Raw genomic sequence first — 17,885 nt, 5'->3', positions numbered from 1 at the left:
ACTTCAAAAGTAGAACTTTAACTTTAAACTTCTATCCCAGAAGCTATGGGCACGAGGCAGGGAACAACCCAGGATGGGGGGCCAGCCCATCGCAGGGCACACTCACACACCTTTCAGTCACACTTGCACACCAACGGGCAATTTAGCAACTCCAATTAGCCTCAGCATGTTTTTGGACTGTGGGGGGGGAAACCGGAGTACCCGGAGGAAACCCCACGACGACATGGGGAGAACATGCAAACTCCACACACATGTGACCCAGGCGGAGACTCGAACCCGGGTCCCAGAGGTGAGAGGCAACAGTGCTAACCACTGCACCACCATGCCGCCCCTATACATCAATATGTGTATGTTAAATTAGTGATATAGAATATATATTATACGTTAGAATTAAATGATTTATGTGCTCCTCCTCACGTCAAATGTGTGTTAATTAACGAAGTGTCACTGATGAAGCACCACAGTGGGAGGTATAATTTGTGGAATCTGTCAGTAAGACCCCCCCCCCAAGTCACATGCTCTAATATTAAAAATAATGTTCATTATTATTTAACTCGGATGTTTATTCAGACATAGCACACTGCTGAATGTGGTTCTCCACCTTTTAACTTTAATTAGCCTTTGGCCAATATAAGTGAGGAAAATGACATGTGACCAGGATACGGCTGTCAGGGCAGAAGTGCGGCTCGTTCCTAAGGATCGCCCAGGTGCAGGTGTAAGTAGTGTTGGAGCAGGAGTTAGGCGGCATCTTCCAAACAAAGCAAGAAGCTAATGAGACGACGTGGAGTCCTCAGCTTGGCGAGGTCTGTGGAGGATTTGCAGATGCCCCATTGAATTGACCGGATGAATGAGTCTGTGTCTCCGTTTGCTTACCGATGACGCGTGAGGAAACAAACCTTGCTGCAGACGCTTTACACCCAGTGGATTAACCTCTTAACCTCGATCGATATCCCTGGGCCCCCTGCTGAATTGTAAGCTTTGCATTGTGGGATACGAGGTGTGCATGATGACAAATGCTATCGACCGAATCGGTCAAGGAGCAGGAAAGTCAGTTCTTGTCGGATCTTGGTGCGTCTCAGTTTGAGTCCTTTGTCGCCCTAAAAAATAGCACCGCTAATGGACATTCTTGCTCGATTTCCTAGCTTGAACCAATTTATTATAAGGCTATTTTTGAAGTGGGCTATTGGTTATAGGGAACCAGTCTTTGAGCTTAAAAGCCTATAGAGTCCAAACAGCCCTACCAAGCCAGGCATGTACTGGTGACTGGAGGCGATACCTGACTTCCCGTTCCGAGTCCAACCAGGTGGACGGACCTGGAACCGGCTCCATCTAGCTCTGCAGCTGCCCCTTGGGACTCTTGTCAGCAGGTCACTAAGTCCAGTCAGAAGATATTTGTCAAGTAGATACTTTATGAGTAGATGGAGAGGGTGAGGGACATGGTGGGGCTGCCTGGATCGGGTCTCCCGCCTGATACCAAGCGGCTTGGCAGTAGGGTTACCAGTGAGAGTAAAGGTAGCATTTTCAGCAGCTTGCTGTTTCTGGGTTTAGCTTCTGAATAACAGATTGTCTAGAGACCGGTTGACTCTCAGCCTGGGAACATAACTGCAATACCGTTGGAGCCCTGCAGGTGGCGTGAGGAGCTGTAGCGGTTTTATGACATCACCTGCGTACAGCTGTGACATCCTCTAGGCTTGAATCATCTTCTCATTTTAATCTCCCAGTTATTTGTGAGTAGTTCATGTGGCTTGGGGCCCCCACAAAAACCGGGTTTTAGCAACCAGCAGGAAGAGTAAGAAAGACTTCTGACTTCCTCCAAATGGATTTTTATCCTTTCCGGAAGCACAGGTGACCCCCCCCCCCCAGCCCGTGCTGAGAGGGCATGGAATGCCGTGTACTTGCCCAGCTTTCCCTGCCATTCAACATCTCCTGGTATCTCTGACGGCTCCTGATGCTCTCAAGATGAGGCACATCAGATAAGGGCATTCCACCTTCCAGAATGTTCTTTGCTTCTGCGACTGATCAGAAATGGCACCTCAGTATTTTGAAATTGCCCGGCTCCCCCTCCCTCCCTGCCGGTGAAAGAAATCAAAGATTTGAGTCGTGAAACGAAGGAGATGAGCGAGGGCAAAGATGGACATGCCACTGGTGCACAAGCAACGCGTTTTTCTCCCGCCAAACTTCTGGGCTGATAGCTGCAGCCATACGTGTTGACAGTGAGCATGAACCGTCTCCGGACTGTAATTCTGTATGCGACCGGAGTGCATTCAGTAATTGGACCCGGCCTCCATGCTCATACATTTCTTGTTTCATTTCTTCACTGCCGTCATCTGAATCGATGCACTTCTTTTCCCAGTAGTTCCACCCTTATTCCTTATTCTATAACCCAGCTGTTCGGTTGCAGTCCCTGTAAGTCACACACATGGAGTCTGTTCTTTAGTAATGAGGATCCATCCTTCACTAACTCTGCCCATCACTAGGGGACTCTGGTGGCTCTTTGCAATTTTTTATTTATACTGGAACATTCTGATGTTCCTAAACCCGGCGTATCCCATTGGCACTAGGGAAGTGCTACCCTGTTTTGTCACACGCTTGTATTAATTCGAGGAGGCAGGTCCTGCGTCTGTAATCTAAATCTAAAAACACAAAACACCGAAAATAATATTTAAGAAAAATCAGAAGTTTAATAAGCCCAGTAGAGTAAGCTTTCGGTTGTTGTTCTGTATCAGATGCTCGGTAACGTTGGGGAGGTCGGTGGACGTTGAAATGAAAACAATGTGATGCTGATACAACAGGCCAGATTTGGGGGGGCTGTTGAACAGATAACCAATGACTCCTCTGTCTGGTGTTTGTGGTGTTGCTGTGCTTGATGTGTTTCTGCTGGTGCTGAGGGTTCAGGTTAGGGCATGAAATAAAGGTAGCTGATCATGAGAAAGACCTTGGTGTGTATGTTGATGCTTCCATGTCCCATTCTCGCCAGTGTGGGGAAGCAATAAAAAAGGCCAATAGGATGTTGGGGTATATCTCCAGGTGTGTGGAGTTTAAGTCAAGGGAGGTAATGCTAAGATTATACAATTCCTTGGTGAGACCTCACCTAGAATATTGTGTGCAGGTTTGGTCACCATATCTTAAAAAGGACATTGTGGCCTTAGAAAAGGTGCAGCGTAGGGCCACAAAAATGATTCCTGGTCTTAGAGGAATGTCATACGAGGAACGGTTACTTGAGCTAAATCTGTTCAGTCTCAAGCAAAGGAGATTGAGGGGGGACATGATCCAGGTATATAAGATTCTAACAGGTTTGGATGCTGTTCAACCAAATAGTTACTTCAGCATTAGTTTAAATACACGAACTCGTGGCCATAGGTGGAAATTAGCGGGAGAACATTTCAAGCTGGACTTAAGGAAGCACTTCTTTACGCAGCGTGTAGTCAGAGTATGGAATAGCCTTCCTGATAATGTAGTGCAAGCTGAATCCTTGGGTTCCTTTAAATCAGAGCTAGATAAGATTTTAACGACTCTGAGCTATTAGTTTAGTTCTCCCCAAGCGAGCTTGATGGGCCGAATGGCCTCCTCTCGTTTGTATAGTTCTTATGTTCTTATGTTCTTATGAGTCACAGAAAAAGGAGTCCGTCTTTCTCACCGTAAGTGGCGTAGTGATACTTCACAGTTCTGGAGTTAACAGCCACCGTAATCCATGGGAAATGGTCTGAAACGGACTTCTTCTGACCTCTTGGCCTTACTGTTTTCCTTTAAAATGAAGTGCAATACTTGCAATACTGACAATACTGGGACGTAACATAGTGTAGAGACTGAAGGACAGGAAAAAGGTTGGAGGACTGGGCGAGGAGGCAAGAGAAGCTTTCGAAGTGAAGGATGAAAGATGGGGTGTTTTTAAATCTTGTCAAACAACCCTTTGTCTACTTTCAGTCCTTCAGGTTTAAGGACGTGCACACTGGCGCTGACAGCTGGGTGTTATCTGAGGAGGAGTAGGCCTGTGGTTTATTGATGTTTAGGGGGGCTGGTTCTTGTCCATGTTGAGGTCTTTGACGTCCCGTTGATGTTCCTTGTTTAGTTTAGAGATGCTAAATAACTAAACACAAATGGCCCTGGTGCTTTGCAATGGAGGCACCGTGTACTGCATCGCTGAGTGAGCCCTGGAGGCCACCTCAGGACAGCGCGGTCACTGTCCACAGCCAGGGGGTGCTGCTTGGGCTGTGGGTGACGGAGACAGCCTGCGCCGATAGCACGGGAAAGTCACGGAGTGAAAAACCCAACACTGTGGCCAGATCTGTCCTTACAGTGTTGTTGTTAGCATAACAGACTATAGTGTTCGATAATGACATTCTGCTTGGAAGGTCAAATATTTTTTTTTAGTGACTCAGCAGCTTGGTAGCTTGATCTCTTCTGCGGAGATGCAATCTAAACTAGAAGACAGAATAAATGGGCCAGATTAACTATACAAGGAGCACTGCGTTTTACATTGGTTATATTATACGATAAACGATTTGATCCATGTCGTGGTTTCTGGTTTCGTTTCAACTTTCATTGCTTTTACTTTTTTCCGACCGAAATTTTAAGTGCCCATGTGAGACACGGAATGGCGAACTGAAACGTCTCAGACTTCCTGTCAGGCCCTGGTCACGCAACGCGGACTCAGTCAGTGGGTCATCCGAGCTACAGTCATTGCCGCCTGACAATACGCTGTTATTAACAAGGGATGGTAGAGTCCTCTGCACCCTCGGCTCTGACGCTTGGAAGACGGATCAAATTATCTCGGTGAGGATATGACAGGGGGGGGAAAATGTACTACTACAGCTTTTGTGCGGAAGCAGGACAAGAAGTTGCTGGTAAAACGAAATGCAGGTGCGAGCCGTTTTAAAAAGGAACATGTGTGAAGTAGCATGGTGAAGGCAAAGAGCGTATGACTGCCAGAGACTGCGTGATCGCTAGGTCTGCTCCCAGTGGGTTCTGCTCCCAGTGGGTTCTGCTCCCAGTGGGTTCTGCTCCCAGTGGGTTCTGCTCCCAGTGGGGTCTGCTCCCAGTGGGGTCTGCTCCCAGTGGGGTCTGCTCCCAGTGGCAGGCCAATAGCAAAGGCAGAGCCATACGCCAGGGAGAAAGTGGCAGAAAACGAGGTGAAAGAATTAAAGATTAAATTTAACGCAGCATATACACTGAACAAAAATATAAACGCAACACTCTTGTTTCTGCTCCCATTTTTCATGAGATGGACTTAAAGATCTACAATTCATTCCAGATACACAATATTACCATTTCTCTCAAACATTTCTCACAAATCAGTCTAAATGTGTGATAGTGAGCACTTCTGCTTTGCTGAGATAATCCATCCCACCTCACAGGTGTGCCACATCAAGATGCTGATCTGACATCATGGGTAGTGCACAGGTGTACCTTATACTGCCCACAATAAAAGGCCACCCTGGAATGTGCAGTTTTGTCTCACAGCAAAATGCCACAGATGCCACAAGCATTGAGGGAGCGTGCAATTGGCATGCGGACAGCAGGAATGTCAACCAGATCTGTTGCTCGTGCATTGAATGTTCATTTCTCAACCATAAGCCGTCTCCAAAGGCGTTTCAGAGAATATGGCAGTACATCCAACCGGCCTCACAACCGCAGACCACGTGTAACCACACCAGCCCAGGACCTCCACATCCAGCAGGTTCACCTCCAAGATCGTCTGAGACCAGCCACTCAGACAGATAATGCACGGCCCCATGTTGCAAGGATCTGTACACAGTTCTTGGAAGCTGAAAATGTCCCAGTTCTTGCATGGCCAGCATACTCACCGGACATGTCACCCGTTGAGCATGTTTGGGATATGCTTGACCGGCGTATACGACAGCGTGTACCAGTTCCCACTAATATCCAACAACTTCGCACAGCCATTGAAGAGGAGTGGACCAACATTCCACAGGCCACAATTGACAATCTGATAAACTCTATGCGAAGAAGATGTGTTGCATTGCATGAGGCAAATGGTGGTCACACCAGATACTGACCGGTTCTGAGTCCCCAGACCCCCAATAAAGCAAAAAACTGCACATTCCAGGGTGGCCTTTTATTGTGGGCAGTATAAGGTACACCTGTGCACTACCCATGATGTCAGATCAGCATCTTGATGTGGCACACCTGTGAGGTGGGATGGATTATCTCAGCAAAGCAGAAGTGCTCACTATCACACATTTAGACTGATTTGTGAGAAATGTTTGAGAGAAATGGTAATATTGTGTATCTGGAATGAATTGTAGATCTTTAAGTCCATCTCATGAAAAATGGGAGCAGAAACAAGAGTGTTGCGTTTATATTTTTCTTCAGTATATGATTGCATTGGCTGAAGTACCATTCGCAAAGTTTAAATCACAAATTCCACTGATGAAGATGAATGGCATGGATGCGTCAAGGACAGATGATAATGATATAGCATGTGCATCGCAGACGAATTGTAATGTATGGCGAGAAGCTTAAAGGCACTTAAAGGCAATTACATCTCTATCATAACTAACTGTGGAACAGACGTCTAAGGGAAAGACGACGTCATTACATACTGTAGGTATGTATCTGATGGATCAGCTGTGACTCATCTAATGGGGTTGGCTGAGGTCGATTATGGTCATGCAGAAGGGATTCTGAACACTACTAAATCACTGCTTCAGAATGCTGATGCAGCCAACCAAGTCGGTGGGCACACAAAATGAGTGCTTTTGGAGGGAATAGTGCAAGAGTGAGCATGAAGGTGAGAGGAGGAATAGGGGCACCTTTCAAAAGTGAGATTGGTGAACATGCCGTCTTTCCTCTGTCTACCACATCGGCTACAACTGGCGATGCTAATCACCCGAAGGTCAGTGCCAGTGATTGAGAAAGTTCATGACCTCAGTCTCAAAGGCAAACGGAAGCTGAAGGCTATAGGGACAGAGTTAGGTTGCACGGTATGAAACCTGTCAGCAGTAAAAACACAGTGGTTTTTCTCCATGCCAGCGATGCGGCAGGTCAGAGTCGGTGCACTGCTGTGCATCATTGCATGCAGCACTTTACAGCCGCATCCAAAATACCGACGTAAAGGGAGGTGTCAAGCACATCGTTCAGCAAATGGAAGGTCTGTCTTTTGTTGCCTTCTGTCACTTTTTACCTGACCGTTTTCCCCGCGGTCTGAAAGCTGAGCCGTACGCTTCAAAAAAAATTCTCTGCTACTTCCACAGGCAGTCGCTGTTATTGAGAGCCGCGTGGCAGCAGTTAAAAGGTTGAAGGGAAACGCTGTGAAAGAAGGGAGGCTGCAGGAATTCTTACAGCGTATAGATTGTCAGGCGGAAAGTTCAGTGCAACACTGAGGGCCGTCGGAAAGCTGGAGAGGGAGGGCTGCAAGCGGGCAGACGGTCATAACCTTCCACGGTGTAACACAGAAAGGCTGACAACATTCAGAAGTGATCTGAAGACTGTAGTGGAGAAAATGGCTGACATTACTGTTAAAGAACTGGAGAACAGGTTTGGGAACATGATGTCAAATGTTACACAGCCGGGACATTCAAAGGGATCAGACGTCACCGAGTCATTTTCGGCGTTTTGTCGTGATGCATGACCAGAGGACATCGCTAACTGTGGCGAGCATGAGATAGACAGAGACAGGGAGCCCTTATCAAACAGTGGCTGTGATTTCACAGCTGTGTAGGGGGAATGGCGAATGTTGAAAACATTAGTGAAGAGTCAGTTTATAGATAAAACTTACAGTGATTTATGCAAAGTGGTGCTGAGGAGCGCGCCGTTCTGTTCAGATTTTAAAAACTTGCTAATACTGGGTCTTCCAGTGCCAGTGCGAATTGTTAGCACAAAACAGAATAAAATAGAAACACTGGAGGACTTGCTAAGGATGGGTACCGTCCCCGTGAATGTTTATGGCCCAGAGTCCAGTGTGACTCTCTGCTTGTCTGCCAGCAAAGAAACAAAAAGCACAGGATCCTGGCTGGCATGGTGACCCTGACATTGTAATGCTTGGTGACAGTGACTGTGGACTTGAAGATGTATTAAGTTTTATATTATTATGGGCCTATTCATTTTAATGGAAAGGCCCTTTTTACTCTTCACCTAGTAAACGATACTTACCGAATTTGTGCTTATGAACGGAAATGAACGGAGCTGATTTCGCGGCCGAGTCGTAGGGCTTGCCTAGGAAATCTGTATATCAAAAGTTAGTCCTTTATAGTGTGCTATTACTTTTGTTGGCATTTCACATTACCATGGCGATGCTATTCACGAAGAAACACACAAAAAATCCCATATGAATGCATTGAATGCTAACTTTTGCTATTTTGCTATTGTTAGCCAATACCGAACCACTCGAATTACTATGGTCAACCATGTGAAGAGTAATATGGATCTTTTCATTGCAATGAGTGGCCCAATAAGTAGAAGCAAAGCTCCTGTCCAATCCACAAACACAATGACCCACACACTCCTGAAACTACCTAGCGCACCCTAGCAACTACCTAGCCACACCCTAGCAACCATGTAATGATGCCTAGCAACACCTTAGCAACCACCTAGCAACGCCTTGCAACCACCTAGAAACCAGCTATTACCACCCTAACAATGCCAACCAACACCCTAACAGCCACATAGGAACACCCTAGCAACCATCTTGTAATGCCTAGCAACACCCTAGCAACCACCTGGCAATGCCTAGCAACCATATAGAAACCAGCTAGCAAAATCCTAGCAACACCTACCAACACCCTAGCAATCACTTAGCAACATCCTCACAACCACCTAGTTATGCCTAGTAACCTTAGTAACCACCTAACAACCAGATACCAACACCTAGCAACCACCTAGTAATGCCTAGCAACACCCTAGAAACCAGCTCCCGATGCCCTAGCAACACCTTAGCAACCACTTAGCAACACCTACCAACAACCCAGCCACCAGCTACTGACACCCTAGCAATGCTTTCCAACACCCTAGCAACCATCTAGAAACACCCTAGCAACAACCTAGTAATGCCTAGCAACACCCTAACAACCACCTAGTGATGCCTAACAACACCCTCGCAACCACCTAGCAACACCCTAGCAATGCCTAGCATCACCCTAACAACCACCTAGCAACATCATAGCAACTACCTAGCAATGCCTAGCAACACCATAGCAACTACATAGCACCACCATAGCAACCACCTTGGAATACCATAGCAACACCTAGCAACGCACAGACCATTCACTTAATTAAGAGCACCAGCTCTTCCACAGTCAGCAGATAGGCCCATATCAAAATGGTTAGGGCCACTGCCATGTCACACATGGGTTAAATGCGGAGGACACATTTCATTGTTGGGCACTGCTGTGGTGTGTCACCAATGGCAACTAATCACTTCATGTTGTTATGTGTAAGACAATGCAAAAGGCAAGAGCAGGCAGCTCAGATAGGGGGAATAAATGGCAGTGTGAGGTAGACTGGAGGCAAAATGTACCGTGTAAATATTTCTTATTTATTTCACATTTGGCATGTAATGGAGATTATGGCTCCTAGAAAGCATTTGGCTCCAAATTATTCTGTGTTTAGGAGCTGATGGCTCCTAATGTTGTTGTTGTTGCTGCTGCTGTCTGGAGCCCTGAGCGTCTTTTTACTATCAAAATTTGTATGTTGTGCTGCAGTAAACCTGCAGTTTCCTTCAGCATTAATAAAAGCATCCATCCATCCATCCAAAGCAGATACAGGTACCCAGGCATCCCTCAGCCCTTATACCTCTTATACGTTTATCATACTGTTGGGTGGCTGCGGCTGCTGTCCCCTGGTACGTGGGACAGGTGGGCGGGGGGGGGGGGGGTTCCAGCTGAGCTGAGGACTTTGGTGACATAGCCAACTGACATGAGGCGAAAGGCAGGTGACCTTTGGAAGATGGCATCCCTCACGGCCTGGCGAGGGGCTGTCCGGATGAGGCCCGGAATCCCTCATTGGGTTTGATTATGGTGCTCAGTCACTGAGTTCGAGGGAACTAGAGAGCATCAATACGCCCAACTCAATGCAAAGTGTGCTGGCTTTATAGCAGGTAAGGTGTTCAGTAACATTGAGAACTTTCATGGAGTCTCATCATCTCTTAATGAGTTTATCGTAACAAGGTGGACCTCAGAGCCGGCCGCTGGTCCATGTGAATTGCTCTATCTCATTATCTACCTCCGGCAGTGGATGCGTGGGGGGTGCTTAGGACAGGATAGGGAGGAGGTCAGCTCCTCAGATGCCAATTATATGACAGTGTGTGTGTGTCTAATCATGGCCTAGGAGGACAGCGGAGAATGTCACCTCTCATTACGCCCCAGGGATCAAATGGTTCATTAGCATCAGTGTGTAGCTACTAAACAGGCATTAGCTGTTTGCCAGGCGCTGGTGATTGTGCTGGGTGGCAGTCAAGTTTGCAGGCCTATTAAAGAATCCAGGCACTGGGAAAAGGGGAGGTGCCGACTGGCCCTGCAAACTGCTGTGTTACGGCAAAAGGGAAGTGCGGCCTGGGTGCAGGAAGGCCTGGATTCCTGCGGCGATCGGGCCTCTGTTGTGTACTATGTGTATCACCGGGGGATCGAACTTCATCAGGCCCCTAAATCAAGCCTTTAATGATTTCTCATGAGCCTCTCTTGCATTCCATCTGCTGGGATAATTACTTAACTACAAAAATTGTCAGCTTGTTCTGCTAATCAGCTTGCTGGCTATGCACTCGCTAGCTAACGTTAACGATGGGATATTCAGCTAACACATTACAGTGTTAACGTTATATGCAACCAGGCCAGCAGCACCGCGAACAGAATGGGAATCAAAGGCAGGAAATCACGAAGAGATTTGCCTACGCTGACCGGCTTCTTCAGCACAGCGGAGGTGATGGGAGAGGGCTAGAAGCATACGCACCCCTGCCAATAATTACTTAATAACAATAATTTTTCACCAGTGGCATTTTTGCACAGGTGTTCAGCCCGGTTGCTTTATTTTTATGGTTTTGCCATCATCACTCAGCCACAATTTCTAGTCCGCTGGAAGTAAGAGGGAATGAAAAGGTCAAACGTGAGGGAAGGGGAGAGATCGGACCATCTCGCAAAAGTGGATTGGTGTGAGATAGCGGGGAGGGGGAGATTGCAGGCGGGTTGGGGGGGGGGGGGGGGGGGGGGGCTGATCCTCCGTACCTGTCATGGGAAAGTCGCCACCTTCGATCCCATGTTCGGCAGAGTAGCCACATTTACGGCGGGTCCTTCAGTGCAGCCTTTAGCTCTTTGGAGAGCTTCTCTCTACCCTCTGTATGTGTGTCTTAGAAAGGATGCATGATGGGATATTCAGCTAACACATTACAGTGTACCCGTTCTCATACTTATACAAATGGCAAATGATGTAATGAAAGCTGAGCAGGCAGAGAGGGTAAATGTATTTTCTGAAATCAGCCGGGATTTACCTCTGTCGAGATCAACCGCATTTCGCCCAGCCCGCATCTGAGGGATCCGGCGACGGATCAGCTGTCCTGCAAGACGCGACGTCATGTTATTCACGTCCACCAGCAAGGGAGATATTATTAGGGTTAGGGCTTGGAATTGCAATGTGACCGTCATGAAAATAAAATCATTTGTCAGGGAGGTTAAGAAAAGTGCGTAACCATGGTAATTTGTACAGCTGAATTAGCGATGCAATGATAACATTCAAATTAAATCTGTAAATTAAAAAAATACACTAAATGTGGTGAGAGATGAATTAAAAGCAGATTAGAGTAAAATGACCCTGAGAAGCTCTCAGTCTGAAAATGATTATTTAAATATGAGAAGTGGAAATAGAAGCATGTCAAATCAAATTATGTGGGGGATGGCATCGCTAAACCAGAGTTAGCATCAATAGCGGTTTGCTCGTCCCTGCTGATTTTACTGTGTATTTTAATCACTTGTCACGGATTACACATTAGATTGTTCGTGCGTAGCTGAGAACGAGCTTCGTATTACATAGACGTGGTGGGCGTGCTCAAGCACATCGATTAACGCTGCAGTCAGCTGTCCTTTCTACACCAGGCTTATTTGCGCTTGATATTTAACAATTAAAGGTCATTTCATTTTTTAGAATATCGACCTGTTTACTGCAAATCCTGCCAAATTAAAAGCACTTGAAAAGATCGTTTATCGGACAGTGGATTGAAAAGCCTTACTTAGAGACTTTTAGGGACTGTGTGTGTGTGTGGTTTGCGACGGCCTGGTGTTCCTTGTGGGATGTTCCCTGTCCTCTTCTGTCTGGGACAGCTCAGGGTTCACTGCAGTCCACACCTGGATAAGCGGCTTTGAAGCGGATGCCGTATTCCGGGATTTCCCATTGATCCTGATGGATATTTTATGGAAATAAAATAGTTTTTGCAGAAGGGTATTAAAACCCACTTCTGCTTTTGGTTACCAGTCTGGTTCCTGTTGCTGCCTACAACCAGACCTCTGTGCTGATCTTTTTTTTTTTTTGCTTGTTTGTTTTTCTTCCCATAGGGATTTGCAGAAGACCCCCACCTGGCCCTGGCCCTCCCCCTGGAATCTAAACCCCGAAGGAGAAGCAGGAAGACCCTTTAGGGCCGGCAGACGCCACGGAGCTCTCCATTAGGATAGGTAGAGCAGGACTGCGCTCAGGCAAGCCTCTGTCATATACCCACAAGCCCCGCCCCTTTCCATTGGCCACGCCTTCCTCAGACTGTCTGAGACGGTGTTAAAAAAAGCATGCTGGCATTCTTCACCATTGATGCATCCACTAACCCCCCACCAGCTCTTCCTGTACATTGATGGCTCTCTACCTGTCTGGTTTTCCTACTGTCCCGGCATGCTGCTCAGTCACACTGATTTCTCGCTTCATCACCCCCCCCCTCCTCCCCCCCTTGGGCTGTGAGTGTCCCCCATTTTGGTGCTAATGCCCCTAAAATTCCTCTAGAGGAGTGTGTGTCTGATTCTGTGTATCCTGAGTGTGTGTGCGTGCGTGACTTTCATCGTACGTTTTTTTCCCTGCTTTCTGAAGATCTTTAAAGCTGCCTTCTTTAGTGTCGAGGGGCTGATCTTTGCTTAGATGTCGTCTGACTAAGCTCTTCACATCCTCCACCTCCGGCAGTAATTAGCATTTGCCCCGCCCACTAATCTGCCGCATTGACACATGCCGTTAACTCGGTCAAGTGGGAAAATGCTCCCATCTGATTAATACGGGCCGGCTTTCCTTCATCCTGCTCTGCAGGCACCGCATTTAATTCTGCCTGAGCTCTTAATTAGCTAATGAGGCCTGACAGGGATGCTGATTGAATTCTGACTGCTCTGAAAAATCCCCACCTTTCCCTTGGAGACTCTTATTTTGTCGTGTAAATACGCTTTCATAAACATTTATAATTAAAATATGAATCTGGTTATTACTTCATTAGGTAATGAATACAGATGCCAGTTTTAATTATTCCAAGCCCCTGGAAAATTAAATCACTGATACATTTGTTCACATCTTGTACTTTTTTGCCCAGGGTGCACAGTGAGTGCACGAATGTTAGGAGATATTTCTGTTTCTCCTTTTATCATATTCAAAGCACATTTGTCTCGCTTGTCCATCTTATACAGGTTTCACACAAATAAGTATGTGTGACACTCAGAGCCTGGTAAATTGGAAAGTAAAGCAGAAGGTCATTGGTTCAAATCCCACAGTGGGTGGAGTGGCTTATCCAAAGTTGGCCTTCATCTCCTGCTGCCCCCCCTGAGAGCCGGTGTGGGGCGTGAGGCCGGCTCTCCAGGTCAGGTGCTAGCCCCCGGCAGCTGCCCCCGTAATCCAGGCCGCAATTGGAAGGCCGTCTCGTAGCTCATTTTCTGGGGGTTATCCTGGGTGACTTTGGAATTTTCGGCTCAGTTTGCCAGATTTTTTTACCCAAGATACACTTGCACACTTCTGGTAGACACGTGCGCCTCCCAGCACTGCTGATTTCCTTGTCCCCTTTCCAGTTCTTGCTGCCCCCCCTCCCCCTCCACCGTTCTTTCCCGTTTCCCACCTCGGGGTGTGGATCTCACGATTCGCCTTCCTAAGCCATCACTGGAACTGCTGACCCCATATGCCTTTTGCTCAGCTGATGTGTGGTATATGATTGGATGGCTCGGCCTCCTCTGTCCAATCGCTCGTCCCTTTTGCTGATCCGGTTTATTTGGTGCGTGTGAAATTTGGATACGTTCAGACAGCAGCATGGGTGACTGGAGCTCTGATGAGTGTTGGTAGGACAGCCTGATGCGGGGTTGGGGGTTCGAATCGAATCTCTCTTCTGAGTGTGGAATCCGCATGATCTCCTTGTGTTGTCTGGGCGACCTCCCACATAAGAAGACATGCAGCCAAGGTAGGTGGATGCCAATCCAGTCTATAGCGTTGTGTTTGTGCCCTGTACCGGACTGGCATCCCTTCCAGGGTGTTCCCCGCGCAGCCCTGAGATGGGTCCAGATTTCCCTGCAGCCCTGACCAGGATAAACAGCGTGAAGACAGATGGATATGTTAAGATAACCCTTACAGCTAGGCTGTAACTTATAATAGAGTTATATGCGGCGTAGCGGGGATGAATGTGTGTAGCGTGATTCAGAGCACGGTTTAGGGAATTCACTGACTGGTGAGGACGGCAGGCGTATTGTCAGGGACTCTGCGAAACCAGTGACAAAGTGTGGGGTCTTCGCCTTGGAAACTCCTGGCACCGTCTTCCAGATGGGGGTGCATAAGCACAGACCAAATTGAGCACCCATCCATCCATGTGCCGTCTTGTAGAAATAACTGGAATTATTTATGGTGAGTTAGTGAATATAGGAGTCTGCGATGTAGTGTGAGGCGAGGGAGTTTGCTGGGGACGGAATGACGACATAACCTCCCCTGTTTGTCACCCCCCCCCCCCCCCCCGTCCGTTTTCATGCACTGCACATCGAGCTCACCAGACATGCACTGGGGAGGCCCATCTGAGGCACATGGATGATGGATTCAGCCGCTCCAGTGGTGATCTGTGGAGCACAGCTACACAGAGGACGTCCTCCCCTAGTGGCGGGGAACATGTCCATTTTTAAAACCCATCAGTGCCCTGCTTATAGGCCGACTTCCCAGTGCACCCCCTCCATTTGCTGTGACCACTGTCAGAAGCCCAGGTTTTGACCCAGTGAATTTTAAGGTTCCTGCTGTTACGGATCTTTACCTCTAACCAATAAAAAACGGCAGGGCGAACCACTCAATGGTAGCGCTGTAGCTGCTAGAAAGGCATCGTCTCTGTATTTAAAAGACGTATCGAAGCTAACGGTTTAGCTAGCCGAGCTGTCGTGTGCTTGGTGGCGTTGGCCTGTAGAGTGATGAGCGCTGGGGGGGGGGTGATGGGCCTCATTAGACCTCCTCCTGGGCGGCAGCACCTAAATAATTCAGCCGTAAATCCCGTCTGGCCTGACTTTGTGACCTTCTTAAGTGAACAGCTTAATTAACAGAGGTAATTAGCCGCCGGTGGCCTTGCTCAGCCGATCTTCGTTTTTCAGGATGGTATTTAAGCCCAGCTGGGCGGAGCCTTTCATGGGCGCCCCGGGCGGAGTCCTCTGCACGGGCACCGGCACCTAGACAAGCCCCTGTCTCTGCCGTGCTGAATCAGTGTTAGTCATACCTCACCCCGGGGGGGTTCATTTTCACACACAGTATCACCAAATATTTAACAGGAGAATGTCCTTGGGTACAGAGGTGGCATTAACATCAGGTGATGGGGAGGGGGGGGTTGCAGTGGGGCTCTGCAGGTTAGGACTCGGGTTAGGAAGTTCACTGGTTCAAATCCCATGATTGGCTGAGAGGTTTCTCCACTGGACCACATGACCCCAGTTGTCTTAAAAGATAGATCAAAATCTTAAGATGGGGCAAGTTAAAATAGTTAAGCGATTAATAGTCACCACACTTTGTGGAACGGCCTCTTGCGGTTTGTCCTAAAAACACTGATTCCATGCGTACATCAGTACACGTTCTACAGACTCTCCTGTCCTATGGGGTCGGGGCCTTACCTGTTTCCAGAGAGATTTCCTGTTTCCTGAGCTTCTCCCAGCAGGGCTGCTCACGTCCTCCTGGATCTGGCACAGCTGGCCCTGTACGTCCCCAGTTTGCCCAGTGATGTCTATTCGGGCCGCTGGCTGCTGTTAATTAAGGCACACGAGGGCCTAGAGCTGGTGATCAGTCGCCATGGTGACGGAAGCCCCCGCGCCACGAAGTTACTGTATGTCTCACTGCGAGAAATTTAAGGAAACTTCGGCGGCGCCGTTGGCAACATGCAGCGGTTAAGAGCGTAGAGATGGGCAGGTGTGAAGCGTAATGATGGGATGTGGGGAGGAGAGGGAAGCTGGGTGGGGGTGGGAGCGTGCGGGGCCGCAGCCCAGAGTTTGGTGCTCCACACCAGCTGAGATGTGCTCCATCCCCGTATACCTGGATCCTGACCCTCTCTTCATCTCTGCTGGTGTTCCTCCCATCAGCTGAAATTTGCATCCAGACATTTATCTAAAGTGACTTAGGATACAGGTGAAGGTTATGACATACATATGCTCTTTGGGATTTGAACCCATGACCTTTGTGGTGTTAGCACAGTGTTCTATTTGCTGAGCTGCAGGAGCATAAACAGGGGGTGTAAATATTCTCTGATCTGCGTGTGGGCCGCCTCTCTCGGGGATGGGGTTGTACTGACCTCAGCCGATGTGACGCACTGGTGTTTGGACGTTGGAGACCAAACTCTGAAACTCTGAGCAGGCAGTGGTGGGATTTCTGCTTGGCGTGTCTCTCGTTGTCGCCAGACTCCTAATGGTGGATCTTTGGGGGGGGGGGCACGGAGTGACAGCACGGAGTGACAGATGAACAGACTGGAGGCTCAAGTGTCTCGCGGTGGGTGATTAATGATAATCGGGCTGCATAAAGATTCCGGGAAGTGAAGTCCAGCTCCCGGCTGAGGGGACATCTAGCTAATCAGTATTCCAGTGCGTGCCGTGCTAAATTCCCGCCGCTAACGGAGCGTCGGGCCGCTCCTGGACATGTGGTTACTGGAAGAAGGCTACACGCTAGAAGAAAATGGAAATGCCAACCTCGGGGAAGTCCCGCCCCCTCAGGGTCACATGGGATTGGAAGATCGCAGAAGATCAGGCAATAAATCCTGGAAGGAATTCCGGCTTATGGAATCCCAGTGGGTGACTAGTGTGAGCTCAGGAATGTGGCTATTGGGATTCAGTGGGTGCAGGTGTGAGAGCTCCGGAATGTGGCAGTTGGGATTCCAGTGGGGGACTGGTGTGAGAGCTTAGGAATGTTGCTATTGGGATTCCAGTGGGTGGCTGGTGTGAGAGCTCAGGAATATGGCAGTTGGGAATCCAGTGGGGGACTGGTGTGAGAGTTTAGGAATGTTGCTATTGGGATTCCAGTGGATGACTGGTGTGTGAGCTCAGGAATGTGGCGGTTGGGATTCCAGTGGATGACTGGTGTGAGAGCTCAGGAGCTAATGGAATCCCAGTTAGATAAATTGATTCTTAATGCAGGTGCTTATAAAGTATGGGATGTCAAAACGTGACAAATCTTGTATCGTAGCTTATCATCAAGAAATGGCCTCCATTCCCCCCCCCCCCCCCCCACAGTTTTTTTACAGGACTAAAATGTAAATGTCTCACATGACGTAATAATATACACCTGTCCCCATGTCCCCGCATCTGGCAGCATTGCTGGGGGGGGGTGGGTCGTACATTGGGTCCGCAATGGCCCTCTTTCTGGAAGGTTCTTTGATGTTCTTGCCCGCAGTTCCTTTCTTCCAGACGTAGATGTACCACAATGATCCCATTCTCGCCTTCCGACTTTCCACTCTGCGCTTATTAATCAGCGTTTATGCCCACACCTCCTCCCCCCCCCCC

General features: G+C 48.2%; 1 protein-coding gene across 1 annotated transcript in view; it reads left to right on the top strand.

Moving 5' to 3' along the window:
- Positions 1 to 17,885, top strand: part of LOC125742177 (zinc transporter ZIP11) — a 74,035-nt gene that overhangs the window by 25,018 nt on the left and 31,132 nt on the right. The window contains 2 exon segments of the mRNA XM_049013914.1: positions 12,495 to 12,548; positions 12,551 to 12,632. Coding sequence (XP_048869871.1) covers positions 12,495 to 12,548; positions 12,551 to 12,632 — 136 coding nt within the window.

This window comes from Brienomyrus brachyistius, chromosome 5 (genome assembly GCF_023856365.1).
Source record: "Brienomyrus brachyistius isolate T26 chromosome 5, BBRACH_0.4, whole genome shotgun sequence".
NCBI lineage: Eukaryota > Metazoa > Chordata > Actinopteri > Osteoglossiformes > Mormyridae > Brienomyrus > Brienomyrus brachyistius.
Note: the sequence above shows the minus strand (reverse complement) of the source record. Positions and strands in the feature narration are given on the sequence as shown.